Genomic DNA, 20,623 nt, shown 5'->3' with positions numbered 1-20,623 from the left:
TTTTGCGGCAAAAATTGAATGATCCTTCAAATTTCAACTAATCACTCTTTTCTCTATTTCTTTCTGATTTTTTTTTTCTTTTTAACAAACTGATATGATTAGAGACAGTAACAAGATGAAACATAAACTTTTTTTTTTTTTTGCTTAGATGACACAGACACGAAAAACAAGAAGGTGGATGCAAACACTGAAAAACTTAAGGGACACTAAAAAAAAAACGAAAATAACAGAATGATATGACCTTGTTTCGGAGCCTAGCTCTGATACCAACTGATGCGAACCTCGTGATCACGTGGTCACGCAACCCACAATCAAGATTGAGATCTGATCCCGAAAAGCCAAAACAGGTCTGATAGGAGTGCGACACAATGGAAACCTGCCCCAAGGCACCAACACTATTGGAATGAGTAGAATGACGCCACGAAGCCAGTTAATCTTCGATAAGTCAGATTCAGTTCGTTCAAGAACTGAAGAATGCAAGAATCACTCTCACACGTTAAAATTGAAAAGTTCAGAATCATAATCATCAAAGCTCCCGAAATTGTGGCTTACATGAGTTTAAATAGTTCTTGAAAAGTTAACCCTAATGGACCCCTTATGTGGACTTATATGAGGTCCACTCAAAACTGGCCCAAAACCCTAAACTGAAAAGCCCATAACCTGATCCAAACAAGCCTTGGACCCTAGCTCAAAACAAAGTTTTAATTAAGCCCATACATTAAAGAAAATAATAAAAATAAGTGACTTGTCATTAAATACCACCAGCCCTTCTTTCCTTGTGTAGCTAGGATGAATAAGGAATCCTTATAAGAAAAGGATTCTGAAACATTAATGAATCCTTGCCACACTAGGAGATTATATTGCAAATCATTAAAGATCCTTGTGGAACTAGGAAATTCCCAAAACCAGCTCCCACATCCTTGGAGGAAAAGAATCCTAATCAAATAGGAAGTCCACAAGTCAAATGGAAGTAAATAACAAAATCTGTACAGCCTCTGTTGACCAGTATTGGGGTGCCTTACCAAACTCCGATTGACCTGCAATTTTAACCCAAGGTAGTAAGATATGTCTGGAGAGTCCACATAAAATATTAGCCCGATCCAACGGTCGGATTGAGAATTATGACTGTTGCCGTAAACCTGGATTGTTGCGCTTTTTACGCCAAAATCCGAATCTGACCTTACTTGGGTCGTATCACAGGGCTGAACCGTATCATGTTACATTATTCATATGATGATTCTTTGATAATCGAAATGAATAGATGTTACATTATTCATTCTTGGATAATTCACAACATGTTTATGGCCTTATTTTGATTGTATCTGGTCTTGTTAGAGAGTCATGTTGTTTGAATTGGTATGCATGTTCTTCATGTTCTTTGTTTTCTTCATTGTTTTCCAGGTCTGATCCATTTTTGGTTAATGTTTTTTGAGTTTTTTCTATTTTTCTAAGTTTGATTTGTTTTAAGTTTTGATTTCATTTTTTATTTAGTTTTTAGGTCAAACCATTTCTTTGGTTCGGTTTATGGTCGAACCAAAGATTTTGGGTTGACCTGGTCAAGTCAAAATTAGATAAAAGGTTAAGATCCTATTTTGTCTAGCAAAGTTTTTGCTAAAGATTTTCTTCGGCTTAAAGGTGTGTTTGACAAATAATCTCTAAGCCTATTTAACAATTTTGGGAAAAATGGGTTTATGCAATACATGTCCTTAAAAAAAACATTTTTTGCTTGTTACATATGGCCTAATCCTTACAAAAAATTGCATTTTATTTATAAAAAAAGAGAAATTATTTTAGCATTGTTTAAGATTTTTTTTTTTTTTGTATTTCTTTGCATTTTTATGGAATTTACAACAAGTTTGTAAAATTCCTTGAGGATTTGACTAATGTTTCAGCAACACAAAGTAAAATGGAAGAACAAGGAAAAAAACTCTCTGAATGAGAAGTTGAAAAGTTTAATATTATTGCAAAAGTCCCAAAACATGGTCTGAAATATCATTATATACTTGGAACAACCCTTCAAGTCTAGGAAATACCAAAATAACATAATGGAGACCTAAATAAATGACTTTGTTCAGGAAACTAGACAAATAATAAATAACAAACTTTTTTTACTTATAGAAGACACAAACAAACACACAAAACCAAAACAACCAAAACTTTTTGTACAAAACTCCAATGCATGCATGGTTGAAAAATCTGAAAAGATGACATTTTGAACTTGAAAACCATGTAGAATAGGCTTTATTTTCCCATGCATTAAACAAGAGTAAATTCAGGCCAAAATTGGTCCATGGGTTGACAACAAACTCAAACTCATCAAAACTCCCAAATGATGACCCAAGCCTTGTTTGTAGAATCATATTTGAACCATTTCCATTCAGTTCACCAACCCTGAAACTCATTGAAGCTTCAGTTACGCTAATCTGACTTGTTAAGGCACTTTGTAGTTGTTTTGCTCAAGCTCTCGTCATTGGACCATCTGAATGCCCATATACATTAGAATTATCCCTTTCCATGTTAGAATCATGATGCATATTAGATCATTTCCAAGTTATTTAGGATGTTAACGATGAAGTAATTATGAAAGACGATGTATTTCAAGTTGATGAGTTAGTTCATGCATATCAAATTGCCCCATCTACTGAATTAGATGAAATTTCAAATTTTCATGTAGATGAGAGTATTTTTATTGATGTTGATGCTAAGAGACACAAACCAAGTCAGGTCTAGACATATCTCTTAAACCATACATTGGATCGAGCTAAACTTTTACAAGGAGATGCTAGACACAGGGAAATATATTATGGAAAATGTTCAGGTCAAATGAAATTCCAAAACATATTATTTTAGAGGGTAAAAGTTACTATATGAATTCTTGTCAAATCTGCCATACTTTTATGTACTGTTTTGGACACATATAGAGCTACAAATGGAATTTCACTACTATTCAAGTTAGGATGAAAACTAGAAATCTTAAGCTTTTTAACCATATATTATTTACTTAGTAAATAATCCAAACAAAGGAAAATGACATGTTTGAATTCGGAATTGATATCTGCCAAGAATGTGCAGAAATTGGAGATTCAGGCTACATTAAGGAATTTTAACATGATAATTTTGTTTTTATTATCTTATTTTAATACTTTATTTATTTTTTAATAATTATTTTTAATTAGGGTTTGTTCTAGCCCATTAGACAATGTTTAGGTGTTTATTTCATTATTGGACTTATATTAGTTGATTACTAGTTTAGGCTCAATAGATTGTAACCTAAAAAGGTCCAATAGGGTTAGTTAGAGAAGACTGTATTATGTTTTTTGTAGCTTCAAATTTGAGCTGCAAGTTGAAGAATAAACATGAGTTTTTTTTTTGATCAAATGTAAGAGATGTATAGATAATAAAAGAGCAAGACAAGCTTGCAGTACAAGCTGGAAACCAACAAAACATTACATATATCAGCATAGGGAATAGACTCCCTGGAACAAATCATAGTAAACACAAAAGACTAGTACAGGGGAACATTCTCCCTAGCACCAGCCAATCCGAGAAAAGGATAGGATCCCATATACAGAAGCATGGACAACCCCCATGCAAGCAAAATAGAAAACCATAAAGCCCAGGGGAACATGCTCCTACATAGCCAAACAAAAACCAACCAAAAGCAGCATCCAGACAACCTGGACCACTAACTTCCCCAGGAGACCAACATCAGCCAACCAAGCCAACATCAACAACAACAGACCCAAAAAGGGCTCCCAGGAGTGAACAGGCTTCCCAAAACAAAGCAAAATAGATGAAGGAATAGTCTCCTACAACAAACCATCAGAGAAACAAGCCTATCAGAAGGCCCCAACCATCATCCAACATAATGAGCAGCTACCCTGCAATCCAAACCAGCAGCACAACAACAGGCTAACTACGCCAACAAGAAAACAGGCCTACAAAGGCAACACCAGAACAACATCCAAGCTACCACAAAAGTATCCCAAATCCAAAACAGGCTTCCAACTAGAGACAACAAGCCAACAATAAATGTAAGGCTAGCAAAAAAATCCAATAAAGGAAACAGAAAGGGTTCCAACAACCCAAAACTAGCAAAGCAACAACACAACATAAATAGCAACATATAGGACAAGCTTATGAAAGCAACAACAGAATACCATAAGCAAAATCCAAAAAAGACACAAGGATATATTCCTTGGCCAAAGTTTTTCTTTTGCTTGTTTATGGTAGAATAACTTTTCTTTGTAGGGACAAAGATCGTATACTAACTTATCGAATATTAACTGGCTTTGTGGCATCATTTGCATACCTAGTGTTTTTAGGTACAAGGTTATTTGTTATCTACTTTGTTGGGGGTTTTTTGACCACGTGATCAAGAGGTCTACATCAATTGGTATCAGAGCAAGGCTCCAAAATCAAGTTATATCCTTTATTTTCTTCTTATTAGTTTTAGCTTCTTTAGCTTTAGTTGTCTTTTGTTCAATTTTTAATTATTTCATATCTAGAGCTTAATAGTTTGCATCCAGGGTTCCTAAAAAATTATTATTTTAGTTTGTTGTTATCTCAGAATATATCAGTAGTATAAAGATTAAAATAGAAAATGAAGGAAAAGAACGTTCAAAGAAGAGCAACTGAAATTGAAGAAGGTGAGGATGGTTGAAAATGATAGCTTGTATATCAGGATGACCTTCTTTGCTAATAATGTTCTTCTTGGTTTTAATGATGATGCTATTGTTCAGCTTGGTACTAATTTGTTAACATTATAAGATGTTTTCCATGAAACATAATCAAGGTCGAATCTTTATAAAGAAGGGAGGATGATACAAACCATGTCACGTTTGAATTTGACATTGAAATGTTTGCTGACCGTGTTTGCAAGATCAGACATATATATCAAACCATACATTGGATCAACCTGAAATTGTACATGGACATACTAGACATAGGGATCTATGTTGTGGTAAAAGTTAAGGTCAAATGGATTTTGGAAATATATTATCTTAAAAGGTCTAAGTTACAAAATGAATCTTGTCAAATCTGCTAAACTATACCTTCATATATTGTTTGGGACATATCTAGAGCTACAAGTGGAATTTCTATACAATTCAAATTGGGATGGAAACTATACATTTCAAGATTTCCAACTATTATGGTAGACCTAGTAATTGATCCATATAAGAGAGAATGACATGTTTGAATTTAGGATTGAAATTTGCCAAAAATGTGTAGAAATTGGAGATTCAGGCTACATAGAGGAGTTTTAGTATGAAGGCTTTGATTTTATTATCCTATTTTATTTATTTATTTAATGTTTAATAGTTATTTTTAATTTGGGTTTGTTCTTGCCCATTAGACATTGTTTAGGGGTTTATTTCATTATTAGACTTATATTAGTTGATTACTAGTTTAGACCCATTAGCTTTTGGCCTAAAAAGAGTCTATTAGGGTTAGTTAAAGGATGCTATATTATATTCTTTTAGCTGCAAATTTGAGCAGCAAGTTGAAGAATAAACTTGAGTTTTTTTTTTAATGGCAAAACAACCTTTCCTTGTAGTGAAAAGATTGTGTATTGACTTATCAAATATTAATTGACTTCATGTCATCATTTTCTTATTTAGGGTACATAGATACAAGGTTATTTGTGGGTCCAAGTCTTCTTCCAATACCTTTAGTTCTTAGGTACAAGGTACCACCTTTGTGTCAGAGTTCTATCAAATCTAATTTTTAGCTTTTCGGGTTGTTATCTACTTTATTGCGGGTTGCTTGACAAAGTGATCAAAAGGTCCACATCACTAAGGAGTTAAATGACATATTGAGAACTAGTGGACATATAGAAGCCAATGAAGATGATATCGACGAGCTTCAATTCAAGGAAGAAGATTATGATAGGTATGACAATTATCAAATTGAAGAAGAGGAAGAAGACAATTCTGATTAAAAAAATTTCAAACTGATTTTAAATGTAAAACATCAATATATAATGAAATTTACTTTAATGTAATCTTTTTTGTTTTTTCTTTGCAATGAACTATTGGTAACATTGATGGAATATTTATTATTGTGATTTTATTATTAAGTTATTGAACAAAATTGGTTTTGTGAGTTTACTGTATTTGTTTGTTGGATAGATAGGGAATAAAATAATATCTAGAAAAAAAATTTTTTATAATATAATTACCAACATAATGTAAAATACCTACAAAGTTACCAACGAACTAAGTCCCTTAAAACATTTCAGAGAGTTGAAAAAAATTACAAAACCTTGCCACTGAATATTATAAACGAAATCACCAATGAAATAAGTCCTTCAGAAAGTTTTAAAGAGTTGGAAAAAGATGACAAGATCTTGCCCACGGAGAATTACAAACAAAATTAGCAACAGACTTAGTTCCTCCGGAAGTTGCAAAGAGTTGAAAAAAAAATTACAAGAGCTTTCCACTAAACATTACATGCGAAATCATCGATGGACTGAGAACCTCGAAAAGTTCTAGAGAGTTGATAAAATTACAAGACTTTGCCACTAATAATTACAGGAAAAATTATAGACGAAATGAAATTTTATTGAAGAAGTTTGGGGGTTATTTTAAAATTTTAGGTTTAATTGAAAATTTCAAGTTTTAATTACCAACATGACTTTTTACAAATGTTAAAAAAATATATATTTAATTTCCATCACTAATTTGATCGATAAAAAGCCCCAATTAAAGACCATTATCCCTAATTTCAAAAGAACAATGTCTTCTTCATCTCTCTTCCTTTCTTCTCTCTCTAGCACCAACTTCTTCTCTCTCTATCAATCTATTCTCTCTCTCTCTCTCTCTCTATCTATAGTTGTTGTTGTTGTTCATCATATAAACATCTTGTCATTTTCTTCCTCCTCCTTCTTTCCTTCTTTTTTCTTTATGATTCTTTATAGTAAAAGGTAGCTGAAGAATTGAATTCACATATTGTTGTTCCATGTGTAGTGATTAGTACTTAAAAGTGCATTTTTATCAAGGTTTTATATCATCATTTTGCACTTGAAGTGTCAATAACTCCTTAATTAAAGCATGTTTTATAATAACATATCTAATAATATAAGATACCTTTAATTTATGGTAAATGTTCATCTTAAATACAGGCCTATCACATAAATGAAAGGATTGATTGATGAGTTTAAGTATTGAAATTGAAAGGACAAAGAGAAGGCCAAACTTAGAAAATAGATGTTAGAGCAGTCCAAAATGGAACACTGTTTGATAATTGGGTCATATCTCGAGTTCTAAATGTCTAAATGACCTCAAATTTTAGGATAGATTTGGTAAGACATAGGCCTACAACTTTCATGTGAAGTCCAAGATCTAAAAAGGCTGTTTTCAAGTCCAAATTATAACAACAACGGAGAAGTTCGAATCTATCTTGCAACCCAGACACTGTTCAGTGTTTTGCCTATATCTCGAGTCCTAGAAGTCCAAATGACCTCAATTTTTTTTGTTGGAAAGCTAAGAAAATTTCCGATAACTTTCATAAGTATAGGTGAATCTTGTTCTGATGCTAGCAATGATGTTTTATTCAGACAAGAAGATAAGGATTTTCACCAAGTTAAGAGTTAGCCACCCACTCAATAATTAGTCATTAAAGCAATAGTTCCAACTTTTGGCCTATAAAAGGAGGCATTAACCATGCATTTAGGGGCTTGGTTGTTCAGATCAAGAACTTGCTCTTGCTCTCTTTTTATATTTTTTTTTGTAATTCTTAAGTTTTGCTTTCATTAATATCTTGTTTATGCTTTTCATTTCCTTTCCTTTACTTAGTTAACTTGTATCTTATTTATGTTCTTGTTTTGTTTATTCCTGTTTCTCTTCTTCATTATGTTAGCTAAGTTTATTATGTCAAGGTGAAAAGGTTACACTAATGGTGTAAGAATAAGTATAGTGTAAACTCAACATGGACCTTAATGTTTAATATTAACATGTCTTATCTTTTTATCTTACTAATTCTTAATACCTTACTTGTTAAATGGTTAATCTAGATTTGTGTTGTATAACACTTGACACAACAAATATTTGGCACTCTTATAGCCCAACTGTATGGTACCTACACCTATGCTATGAAAGGAACTAGATTTGTTGTTAACATAATTAGCATCATGAATTCCTGATAATATTTAAAAGTTTGGTGTTACGTAAAATAAGATAATTAATATGATCATGTTAATAATTTATAATGAGCTATTAATGATAAATCATCATATTGGAACCTCCTTTGTGTGTGGTTTCTAGTTAAATATTAAGAGTTTATACTATACTTGTTTGAAATACCATTAGTGGATCCTCTAACCTTGACATTTGTTTTTATCATTGTTTAATCCTTACATTAATCTTCCATGTCAAAGTTCTCATTAACTTCTTCTTCATCTTCATCTTCTTTATTATTATTATTATTATTGTTGTTGTTGGTATTGTTGTTGTATTATTGTTGCCTATAATTTATACAATTAACCTCCTTGTGGTTCGACCCTGGTCTTACCGGGTTATTTATTACTTTGACACTCCTGCACTTGGGAGAAAACATCAATTTTTTGGTCGTGTCAAGTTTTTGGCGCCATTGCTGGTGAGGTAAATTCTTGTACAAATTATAGTATTTATTTTATTTTCTCTTTTCACTTTTCTTGTATCTAACTTTGTTTCTTTTGTTTTATTTCATTTTATTTGCTTTTCTTCCTTTTATTCTCTTTCTACACGTGCATGAGTGTTTGGTCACGTACATTAAGTGGTAAACTTTGCAGGGTATCCTCATCATTTTTAGAAAATATGGCCGAAGAAGATAACCGGTCATCTCATAATGAGAATAATGAGAATAACCATGTTAGGACACTTAGAGACCACATGAATCCCATAAGAACAAGTGCACCCTTATGCATAGTTTTCCCTCCTGATGCATCTCATTTTAATTTTAAGCCAGGCATTATTCAACTCTTACCTTCTTTTCATGGCTCAGATCTATAAAATCCATACTTGCATTTGAGAGAATTTGAAGAAGTTTGTAACACCTATAATGACTTAAATTGTAGCATGAATACCATTAGATTAAAGCTTTTTTCCTTTTTCATTAAAAGATAAAACTAAAACATGGCTATTAAATCTTAGGTCAGGATTCATTCGTGTTTGGGATAAAATGCAACAACAATTTTTAAAGAAGTTTTTTCCATCTCATAGAACCAACTCTTTCAAAATACAAATAACCACTTTCACTCAAAAACCAGGTGAAACATTTTACCAATGTTGGGATAGGTATTGAGACTTGCTTAATACTTGCCCTCATCATGGTTTTGAAACATGGAGATTGGTTTCATAATTTTATGAAGGGTTAACACCTAAAGAAAGGCAAATTCTTGAATTGATGTGCAATGGAACTTTTGAAGATAAAGACCCTAATGAAGCAATGGAGTACCTAGATTTGCTAGCTGAAAATGCGCAAAATTGGGACACTACGGGCACTTATGAGGCACCAAGTAAAACCCAACCTCATACATCTAGTGGAGGTATGTATAACCTTAGGGAAGATCATGACCTCTAAGCCAAGTTTGCATCATTAGCTAGAAAAGTCGAGGCACTAGAATTGAAAAAGAGTGGTCAATTAAAATCTGTTCAAGACATTATGTGTTAAATCTGTGAAACAAATGAGCATGCAACCAATTACTGTCCAACTTTGCCTTCTTTCAGGGAATGTCTCCATGAACAAACCCATGCTTTAAACAGTTTTCAAAGGCCCAATCATAACCCATACTCGTAAACATACAACCCTGGTTGGAGAAATCACCCAAATTTCAGTTGGAAGAGTAATAATAATAATGCACAAACTTCACAGCCACCGTTTCAAGCACATCATAATTTCTAAAATTCTCATGAATATGCACCTCCTTATGATGCTCCACCTCCTAGAAGAAATCTTGAGGAAACATTGCATGCATTCATTGAAAAGCAAGAAACAATCAACACTCAACTTTCTCAAAGCATGACAAATTTTAAAGATGCTCTTGCAAAATTCACATCTGCTCTTAGTTTTCAAGAGAAAGGTAAGTTTCCATCTCAACCACAACAAAATCCAAAGGGGTAATACAATGCAAATGCAAGTAGTTCCGGAAGCCAACACGTCAAATCAGTCATCACTCTTCGCAATGGTAAGGTTATTGAAAAACCCACTCTTAAACCTTGTGAGAAAGATGATGAGTCAATATCTGAGGGTAAGGAAGGGGTTGAATCTGAACATTGTAAAGAAAAGACTGATTCTCTGCCAGCACTTCCATTTCCTCATGCCATGACCAAATAAAGGAAAGTCAATCACAATTCTGAAATCCTTGAAACTTTCAAACAGGTAAGGATCAATATACCTTTGTTGGATGCTATTAAATAGGTACCTTCCTATGCTAAATTTTTGAAAGATCTATGCACTGTGAAGAGAAAACTGAATGTGAAAAAGAAAGCATTTTTAGCCGAACAAGTAAGTGCTATTCTTCAAAACAATAATGCTTTGAAATATAAAGACCTTGGTCGTCCTATAATTTCTTGCTTTATTGGAGAACATAAAATTGAAAGAGCTTTACTTGATCTTGGAGTTAGTGTGAATTTACTTCTATTTTTGGTTTTTCAAAGTCTTAATCTAGGTGAGCTAAAATAAACTTTTGTAACTCTTTTACTTGCTGATAAATCTGTAAAAGTGCCTAGAGGAATAGTTGAGGATGTGTTAGTACAAGTTGATAAATTCATTTACCCTATAGATTTTGTTGTCTTGGATACACAACTTGTTGAAGCATGTAATTCAATTCCTGTAATTTTAGGACGTCCATTTCTTGCCACTTCTAATGCGTTGATTAATTGTAGGAATGGACTGATGAAGCTATCATTTGGAAACATGACATTGGATATGAATATTTTCAACATTTGCAAGCAACCTGGAGATGATAATGATTTATAGGAAGTGGATTTTATTGAAAAATTAGTACATAATCAATTTCAAACCACTTCCAGTGAAACTAAGATTGATGAACCTGACGAGTTGCAAATGGTCTATTTTCAGGAAGAAGCAAAGGCATGTAATTGGAGACCACAGATTGAAAAATTGCCACCACAATCAATTGAGTCCATACCTTCATGTGTTCAACCACCAAAACCTGATTTGAAGTCGTTACCATTCAATCTCAAATACTCATTTTTGGGAGAAAATAAAACTTTTTCGGTAATAATCTCTTCCAAACTTAATGCACATTAAGAAGGTAAGTTATTACAAACTCTAAAAATGCACAAAAATGCATTAGGATGAACCATAATTAACATAAAAGGAATTAATCCTTTGATTTGCACACATAAGATTTATTTGGAGGAAAATGCTAAACCCTCTAGAGAAATGCAACGAAGACTTAATCCTAATATGAAAGAAGTTGTGAAAAATGAAGTCATTAAGCTTCTAGATAATTGAATCATTTATCCTATTTCTGACAGTAAATGGCTAAGTCCTACCCAAGTTGTACCCAAAAAGTCTGGAGTCGCTGTGATAACAAATGAGAAAAATAAGTTAATTCCAACTAGGACTATTACTAGTTGGCGCATGTGCATTGACTATAGGAAACTTAATTCAATGACTAGAAAATATCATTTCCCTTTACCTTTCATGGATCAAATCCTAGAAAGAGTTGCAGGTCATGAATTTTATTGTTTCCTAAATGGCTATTCAGGCTACAACCAAATTGAAATTGCATTGGAAGATCAAGAGAAGACTACTTTCACATATCCTTTTGTTACTTTTGCATATCAAAGAATGCCTTTTGGACTATGTAATGCACCAGCCACATTTCAAAGATGCATGCTTAGCATATTCAGTGATATGGTTGAACGTTTTCTTGAGATTTTTATGGATGATTTTTCTATTTTTGATGATTCATTTGATTATTGTTTAACTAACTTGGAAAAGTTTTTGAATAGGTGTGAAGAGAAGAATCTTGTATTGAATTGGGAAAAATGTCACTTTATGGTAACAAACAGCATTGTACTTGGTCACATTGTTTCATCGAAAGGAATTGAAGTTGACAAATCTAAAATTGAGTTAATTGCCAACTTACCAACACCAAAATTTGTTAAAGATGTTAGATCATTCTTAGGACATACTGGTTTTTATACAAGGTTCATTAAAGATTTTAGTGTAATATATAAACCATTGTGTAACCTTTTAACAAAGGAAAATATTTTTGAATGGACTAAACAATGTGAAAAAGCATTTGTTAAACTTAAAAGCTTGCTTACTTCTGCTCCTATCATTCAACCTCCTGATTGGTCACTACATTTTGAAATAATGTGTGACGCTAGTGATTATGTCGTGGGTGCTGTCTTGGGACAAAGAAAAGATAAGAAACCTTATGTGATTTACTATGCAAGTAAAACTTTAAATAGTGCTCAAATGAATTACACTACCACTGAAAAAGAATTACTTGCAGTAGTATTTGCATGCGACAAGTTCAGATCTTATCTTATTGGCTCACCTATTGTCGTTTTTAGTGATCATGCAACATTGAAATATCTTCTCTCTAAGAAAGATTCTAAGGCTAGATTAGTGCAGTGGATTTTGTTACTTCAAGAATTTGATATCACAATCACAGACAAGAAAGGCACCGAAAATGTTGTCGTAGATCATTTGTCAAGATTGACAACAGATTCGAAATCTGACATCACACCAATCGATGACTACTTTTCTGATGAATCTTTATTTTTTGTCTCTACAATGCCTTGGTTTGCTAATATTGTTAATTTTCTTGTTTCAAGACAATTGCTAGCTCATTGGAGTACCAAGACAAAAGAAAGTTCTTGAACGAAGTGAAGAACTTTTATTGGGATGACCTTTATTTATTCAAATATTGTTCTGATCAAATATTTCAAAGATGCATTCTTGACAATCAAATAAGTAGTGTCATTAAATTTTGTCATTCTGAGGTATGTGGGGGGTTATTTCTCATCAAGAAAGACAACTGCAAAAATCTTATAAAGTGGATTTTACTGGCCCACCATGTTCAAGGACTCACATGCATTCTGCAAGACTTGTGAAAATTGTCAAAAGTTGGGATCTATTTCAAAACGTCACATGATGCCTTTAAATCCTATTCTTGTCATTGAGATCTTTGACTGCTGGGGTATAGATTTCATGGGTCCATTTCCTCCATCATTTGGTTTGTTATACATATTAGTCGTAGTAGATTATGTTTCAAAATGGGCAGAGGCAATTCCAAGTTGAAACAATGATCACAAAACAATGATAAATTTTTTAAAAGAAAATATTTTAAGTCGATTTGGTATCCCTCAAGCCATGATTGGTGATGGTGGAACACATTTCTGCAACAAGCCATTTGAGTTTTTAATGAAGAAATATGGAATCACACATAAAGTTGCCATCCCTTATCACCCTCAGACAAGTGGACAAATAGAGCTTGCTAATAAGGAGATCAAACAGATCTTGGAGAAAACAGTGAATCCTAATCGGAAAGACTGGTCTTTAAGACTTAATGATGCACTTTGGGCTTATCGAACTGCTTATAAAACATCATTAGTTATGTCACCTTATAGACTAGTCTATGGAAAACCTTGTCACTTGCTTATTGAAATTGAACATAAAGCTTATTGGGCTATTAAAGCTTTTAATTCAAACCTTGATGATGCTAGTCAGCTATGAAAATTGCAAATAAATGAGCTTAAGGAAATAAGAAATGATGCATATGAAAATTCAAGAATTCATAAAGTATGAATCAAAGAGTTTCATGACAAGAAATACTGAGAAAAACATTCAATGTTGGTCAAAAAGTCTTGCTTTATAATTCTCGACTCCATTTATTTCCTAGAAAACTAAGATCAAGATGGAGTGGTCCTTTTATTGTGAAACATGTGTATCCATATGGGGCTTGTGATATCGAAAATCCAAAGAATGGTAATGTTTTCAAGGTAAATGGTCATCGTTTGAAAGTTTATTTTGATAATTTTTCAGTTGAAAATGACTCTATTGAATTGGGTGATCCTATATATAAAGATTGATTCTTTTTCTCACATTGTTTTTGTGTGACTTTTGTTTTTCTAGTCTCTCACCCCAGTCAAATGGCGGATAATGGTACTATGTGACTCTTAATTCGGTTCTTTTAATTTCCCATATTAACTGATATCTGTGTATATATTTGTGCAATTCTTTGCTCTTTCTTCTTTCTTTGAATCTCTCCTCCAATTCTCATTTGAAAATGGACACTACTCTTGAAAAATTAAAAAAGTATTTTCCCATTCTACCTCAGAATGCGATTATAAAAATTTATCGTGCTAGATATGCAAGATTGAGGTTGTTAATGAATCATGGAATTCCAGAAGATATTCTCTGGCTAATTGAAGCAAAGGTCCGATTATCAGGTAAGTCCTCTAATTCTTTCATTTCATACATGCCTGAAATAGGTAAAAGCACTTTTGCAAATAAACGTCGTGCAAAATAAATAAAAGTCTGTCACATCTGACTTATAATGTGACATGTTGTTCTTTATGAATGGTATTTGTAAACCGTGAAGATAAAATACAATTCATTAAGGATGCCCTGAGTAAGGGGTCTTTAAATAATATTCTATTGACTCTTGAGACGCACCCTAGTGGAGTGCATCATGCAATTCATGATTTATGGCCACAATTCCATAAAGAACATGCTCGACTTAGTCTTGGGAATCTGACTAAAAAAAACCATGTTTGCCAGTTTTTAAGAAAACTGGATAGGAAGCCTATCCCCGACCTATAGAGGGCGTTTAAGCTGTTCTTGGACGTAAAACCAAGGAAAGATGTGAGCCACAATCACAACTACCTGTACATACACATGCTTTTTCAAAATAAATAAATAAATAAAGAGAGAGAGAGTGTGTGAGTGAGACTACAATTGGCCTACATATAGGTGGTATGATTGCATTTTCAATTTCTCATCTATAAATTCTTCTCTTCCTTCCCTTCATTTCTACTCAACCCATACATTCATCAAATATAGAAGTGTGTAGAAATGGCAAGTTCCTCAAGTATTCACATAAAAAATATTTGTGTTTTCGGTGGATCCAGTCTTGGGAAAGAAAAAGAGTTTTTAGAATCAGCAAATCATCTTGGTTAGGTATTAACTGAGCGAAAGATTTATTTAGTATATGGAGAAGGCAGCCGTGGGTTAATGGGGGGAGTGTCAATAACTGCATTTTGAGGAGGTAGTCAAGTTTTGGGAGTTGTCTCCAAAGCTTTAGCACAAGAGGACATCATTGGAAAAACAATTGGAGAGGAATTACAGGTCCCCACAATGTCTGATCGAATTAATGCAATGTTTAACCATGTTGACGCCTTCATTGCCTTACCAGATGGTTTGGGCACATTTGAAGAGATCTTTCATATTTCCTTTTAGGCCCAACTGCACATTCACCATAAACCCATAGGTCTGTTAAATGTTAATGGATTTTATGATAAGTTGTTGTTTTTTCTTGATCATATTGTGGAACAGGAATTTCTAACATCTTCGGCACGATAAATCATAATCTTTGCTGCTACTGCTGAATAGTTGATTGACCAACTACAATCTTTCATCCCTGTAATTGATCCCTCAATGAGTCACATAAATTGGTCAAGGAAAGCCGTAAAAAGATTAGATTGGATTTGAGCCTGTGTTTGTAAAAACTTTGTGTCTTTTGGTTTTATTATTATGTTTTGTTGTTTCTTATATTTGTTTAAGTGTGTTTTAGGTTTGTTAGTGTTCGCTATTTCAGGTGATGTCTTCTATACTCTATCTTTCTACATTAAGACATTGAGGACAATGTCTCATTTTGGTTGGGGGAAAGGGTAGTAGTTGATATATTAAAAAAAAAAAAAACTGTGTTTTCTATTTCATAAACTATTTGCAAAAAACTGTTGTTACTAGAATGGCAGAGTAAAATGAGTTCTTTTGTTAAAGTTACTCTTGAGACGCATCTTAGTAAACATTCTCAACAAGGTCTATCAGAATACTTCTTGAAATATTCAGGTTTACAAACTCTCATATTGTTATCACTTGATTCTACTCATATGCTCATTTAACAAGTATTCTTAAATCTTTTCATTTTCACACACACACTTTAAGATATGATTGTGGGTTGCACATTGGATTATTATATTATTTATATTCTTTTGTTAAAGGTAACAACTAAGGGAAAGTGATAGTATATAATATGCTTTTCCATAAAAAAATAAAAATTAATGATAATAAAAACGTAGATAAGTTTGGTTTCGTAGCCTCCCTAACCTAAGCAATTAAGCACGAAGGGGTGTTTTAACACTTAATACCCTAAAGTCAACTAACTTGGGAGCTATTGGCCCAACGCTTGTTACATGGGTTAAGGAGAAAAGCTTAAGGGAATCAAACATTGCACTATCTACGTATCAGTATCTGCAACCCGAGTTACTAAGCTCGTAGGGATGTCTCAACACCTAATGCCCTAAAACTAACTGGTCTGGGAGTCATTAGCTGAAAGCTCGTTACATGGGTTAAAGATGCATTGTGTTTTAAGTTATACATATATATTAAAAAAAAAAGAAGATAATAATCTTAACCCAAGGAAGTTAACCTTAAACATTAGAAGAAAAATTTGTTTTTCTTCCAAGTAAAGCCCCATAACTATATGTTGATATTTTAAGCACAAAAGAAAGGTTTATTAATATCTTGTTTAAGAGGCATTGAGCAGATATATGAATTTAATGAGAGTTTGTTTATCTGGATAGATTAATGGAAGTTGAATGATGAATGCCTTGTTTTGTGGATTTTGCAAATTGATTTTCTATTTTAATGTTTTGATTACTAGGGACTAGTAATAAGTTGGTTGGGGGTGTGTGATTAGTACTTAAAAGTGCACTTTTATCAAGGTTTTATATCATCATTTTGCACTTGAAGTATCAATAACTCCTTAACTAAAGCATGTTTTATAATAACATACCTAATAATATAAGATACCTTTAATTTATGGTAAATGTTCATCTTAAATGCAGGCCTATCACATAAATAAAAGGATTGATTGATGAGTTTAAGTATTGAAATTGAAAGGACAAAGAGAGGGTCAAACTTAGAAAATAGATGTTGGTGTAGTCCAAACTGGAACACTGTTTGGTAATTGGTCATATCTTAAGTTCTAAATGTCCAAATGACCGCAAATTTTAGAACATATTTGGTAAGACATAGGCCTACAACTTTCATGTGGAGTCAAAGATCTAAAAAGGTTGTTTTCAAGTCCAAATTATAAAAACAATGAAGAAGTCCGAATATGTCCTGCAGCCCAGACACTGTTCAGTGTTCAGCCCATATCTCGAGTTCTAGAAGTCCAAATAACCTCAATTTTTTTTCCTGGAAAACTAAGACAATTTCCTATAACTTTCATAGTATAGGTGGATCCAATTCTGATGCTAGTAATGACTTTTTATTCAAACAAGAAGATAAAGATTTTTACCAAGTCAAGAGTTGGCCACCCACTCAACAATTAGTCATCAAATCAATAGTTCCAAATTTTGGCCTATAAAAGGAGGCATTTGCCATGCATTTAGGGGCTTGGTTGTTCAGATCAAGAACTTGCTCTTGCTCTCTCTCTCTCTCTCTGTTTTTTTTTTTTTTTGTAATTCTTAAGTTTTGCTTTTCATTAATATCTTGTTTTATAGTTTTCATTTCCTTTCCTTTACTTAGTTAACTTGTATATTATTTATGTTCTTGTTTTGTTTATTTATGTTTTCTCTTCTTCATTATGTTTAGCTAAGTTTATAAGGTTACACTAATGGTGTAAGAATAAGTATAGTGTAAACTCAACACGGACCTTAATGTTTAATATTAACATGTCTTATGTTTTTATCTTACTAATTCTTAATACTTTGCTTGTTAAATGGTTAATCTAGATTTATATTGTATAACACTTGGTACAACAAATGCTTGGCACTCTCATAGCCCAACCGTATGGTATTACCTACACCTGTGCTATGAAAGGAACTTGATTTGTTGTTAATATAAGTTAGCATCATGAATTCCTGATAATATTTAAAAGTTTAGTGTTACGTAAAATAAGATAATTAATATGATCATATTAATAATTTATAATGAGCTATCAATGATAAATCATGCGATTGGAACCTCCTTTGTGTGTGGTTTTCAGTTGAATAATAAGAGTTTATACTATACTTGTTTGAAATACCATTAATAGATCCTCTAACCTTGACATTTTTTTTTTATCATTGTTTAATCGTTACATTAATCTTCCATTTCAAAGTTCTCATCAACTTTTTCATCTTCTTCTTTATTATTGTTGTTATTACTGTATTATTATTGTCTATAATTTATACAATTAACCTCCTTGTGGTTCGACCCTGGTCTTGCTGGGTTATTTATTACTTCGACACTCCTGCACTTAGGAGAAGACATCAATCTTTTGGTCGTGTCATGTAGGTAATAGGCATGCAACCATTGCTTTTTATCTATTTCACTAATGCCCTTTCTTGCTTTTTCTATTTAATTCTCTTTTAATTAGTTTTTTCACTAGCTTGACAAGTTTTGATTTTCAGGGTCTTGTCTTGTAAAAGTTTGTATCTTTGTATGTGATTGTGACAACTGTGATATTTTGATCACAATTGCATTCTAGGATAAGGATAGTTAAATCTCTTTAAGGAGTTTTATTTTTTAATAATTCATTCAATCATTGTAAATGTATCACCTTTTCATTTTAAAAATGTAAATGTTCTTATTATGATGTATCACCTTGAATAGGTTTTGATATTGTTCTGTCAATTAGTTTCATTTTATTAGCTTCCTAAACATCTCTACAAGATTAGGTTCTAAAAAAAAAATTATTTCTTTGAGTTTGTTGTGTGAGATTACTTTTTTTTTTTTTATATATAGGCTCTCAAACTCACTATAATTTACGAGTATGCTATTTCATCAGATCTATATAAGCTCTCCTGCTTTTTCAAGGAATCTACAATTCATATTATATTGTGTTTTATGTTGTAAGGTATTTTTGGACAACAAAGCCTGCATGTGTTTTCTTTTTCATGTGCTTGCCTACTATTGCATCCAGATATGCAAAATTGCCTTGAGAGATTCGTAGTTTTATTACACAAAAACAAAAGAAAGGAGGCTAGCATGATACACTAAGGGTATCCATCAAAAACACAAGCTTGTTGAGTGCAAGGCTGGCTCGCATATGGGGTGTCCTTTTTTAGTTAGGATATATACACAAGGAAGTATATTGTTCAGTAGAAACCTGGCCACAACATGTAAGTTTTCTTTCCTTTCCTGCACGATAAAAAAATAAATAAAATAGATACTTTTTTAATAAATAATTTCATTGAATGAATGAAATTTCATGCTTACAAAGGTGGACGTTGTTTGCACGATAACATTGGTGATGAAATCATTAATGGAAGTGCTTTTGCTTCAATGGAGTCAAGTTTTTAAGAATTCTGAATGGAAGTCTATGATTGATGCTTGGTTTAGAAAGTTCAAGGTTAATATATACATAAATAATTTTTTTATTTGATTTGGTTAATTTTTTTTAATTTCAATAAACTAATTATTTTATGAAATTAATGTGCAAGGAAAATTTTACTAGGAGGAGGCTTGACAATGCTATTGTAAGAGGGTGTGGGATAATCGCAATGCCATTATGTAAGATGGAATTCAAAATATGATATTTTTAAAAATATTTTAATTTTATTTTTTATAATCTCGATGGAATATAATTTATTTCTATGTACCAGATCGACTGATTTCTGGTATGAGGTGCAGAAGAAACAAAAAAAATAAATGCAAAGAAAGGTTTTCCAGGCTGGGAATACATGGCTGATTAGTACTTAAAAGTGCATGTTTATCAAGGTTTTATATCATCATTTTGCACTTGAAGTATCAATAAACTCCTTAACGAAAGCATGTTTTATAATAACATGTTTGATATTATAAGATACCTTAATTTATGGTAAATGCTTATTTTAAATGCAGGACTATCACATAAATAAAAGGATTGATTGATGAGTTTAAGCATTGAAAGTTAAAGGACAAAGAGATGGCCAAACTTAGAAAAGAGATGTTGGTGCAGTCCAAACCGGAACATTGCTCGGTAATTGGATCATATCTGGAGCTCTAGATCTCGGATTTAGGTCCATTTTATATGGATGGAAAGGTAAAACATAGGCCTACAACTTTCATTTGGACACCAAGATCTAAGAAGGCCATTTTCAAGTCCAAATTATAGGAACAACGAAGAAGTCCGAAGCTGTCCTGCAGTCCAGACACTATTTAGTGTTCAGCCCATATCTTGAGTTCTAGAAGTCCAAATGACCTCATCTTTTTTTTTTTGTTGGAAAGCTGAGGACAATTTCCTAGAACATTCCTGAGGATTCTGGGCAAATTATGATGTTAGCAATGACGTCTTGTTCAGACAAGAAGATAAGGATTGTTATCAAGTCAAGATGTGGCCACCGACTCATCAATTAGTCAACAAATCAATAATTCCAAATTTTGGCCTATAAAAGGAGGCACTTACCATGTATTGAGGCATCTTGGTTTCCAAATCAAGATCATGCTCTTGCTTTCTCTCTTTGTATTG

The 20,623-nt window shown here is 32.6% G+C and overlaps 1 protein-coding gene across 1 annotated transcript in view; it reads left to right on the top strand.

Moving 5' to 3' along the window:
• The first annotated feature begins 19,438 nt into the window (after positions 1 to 19,438).
• Positions 19,439 to 20,623, top strand: part of LOC140955994 (uncharacterized) — a 15,192-nt gene continuing 14,007 nt past the window's right edge. Inside the window, exon 1 of the mRNA XM_073411694.1 lies at positions 19,439 to 19,525. Coding sequence (XP_073267795.1) covers positions 19,439 to 19,525 — 87 coding nt within the window. The remainder of the gene's footprint in view (positions 19,526 to 20,623) is intronic.

This window comes from Populus alba, chromosome 10 (genome assembly GCF_005239225.2).
Source record: "Populus alba chromosome 10, ASM523922v2, whole genome shotgun sequence".
Taxonomy (NCBI): Eukaryota; Viridiplantae; Streptophyta; class Magnoliopsida; order Malpighiales; family Salicaceae; genus Populus; species Populus alba.
This window is presented reverse-complemented; position numbering and strand designations above follow the sequence as displayed.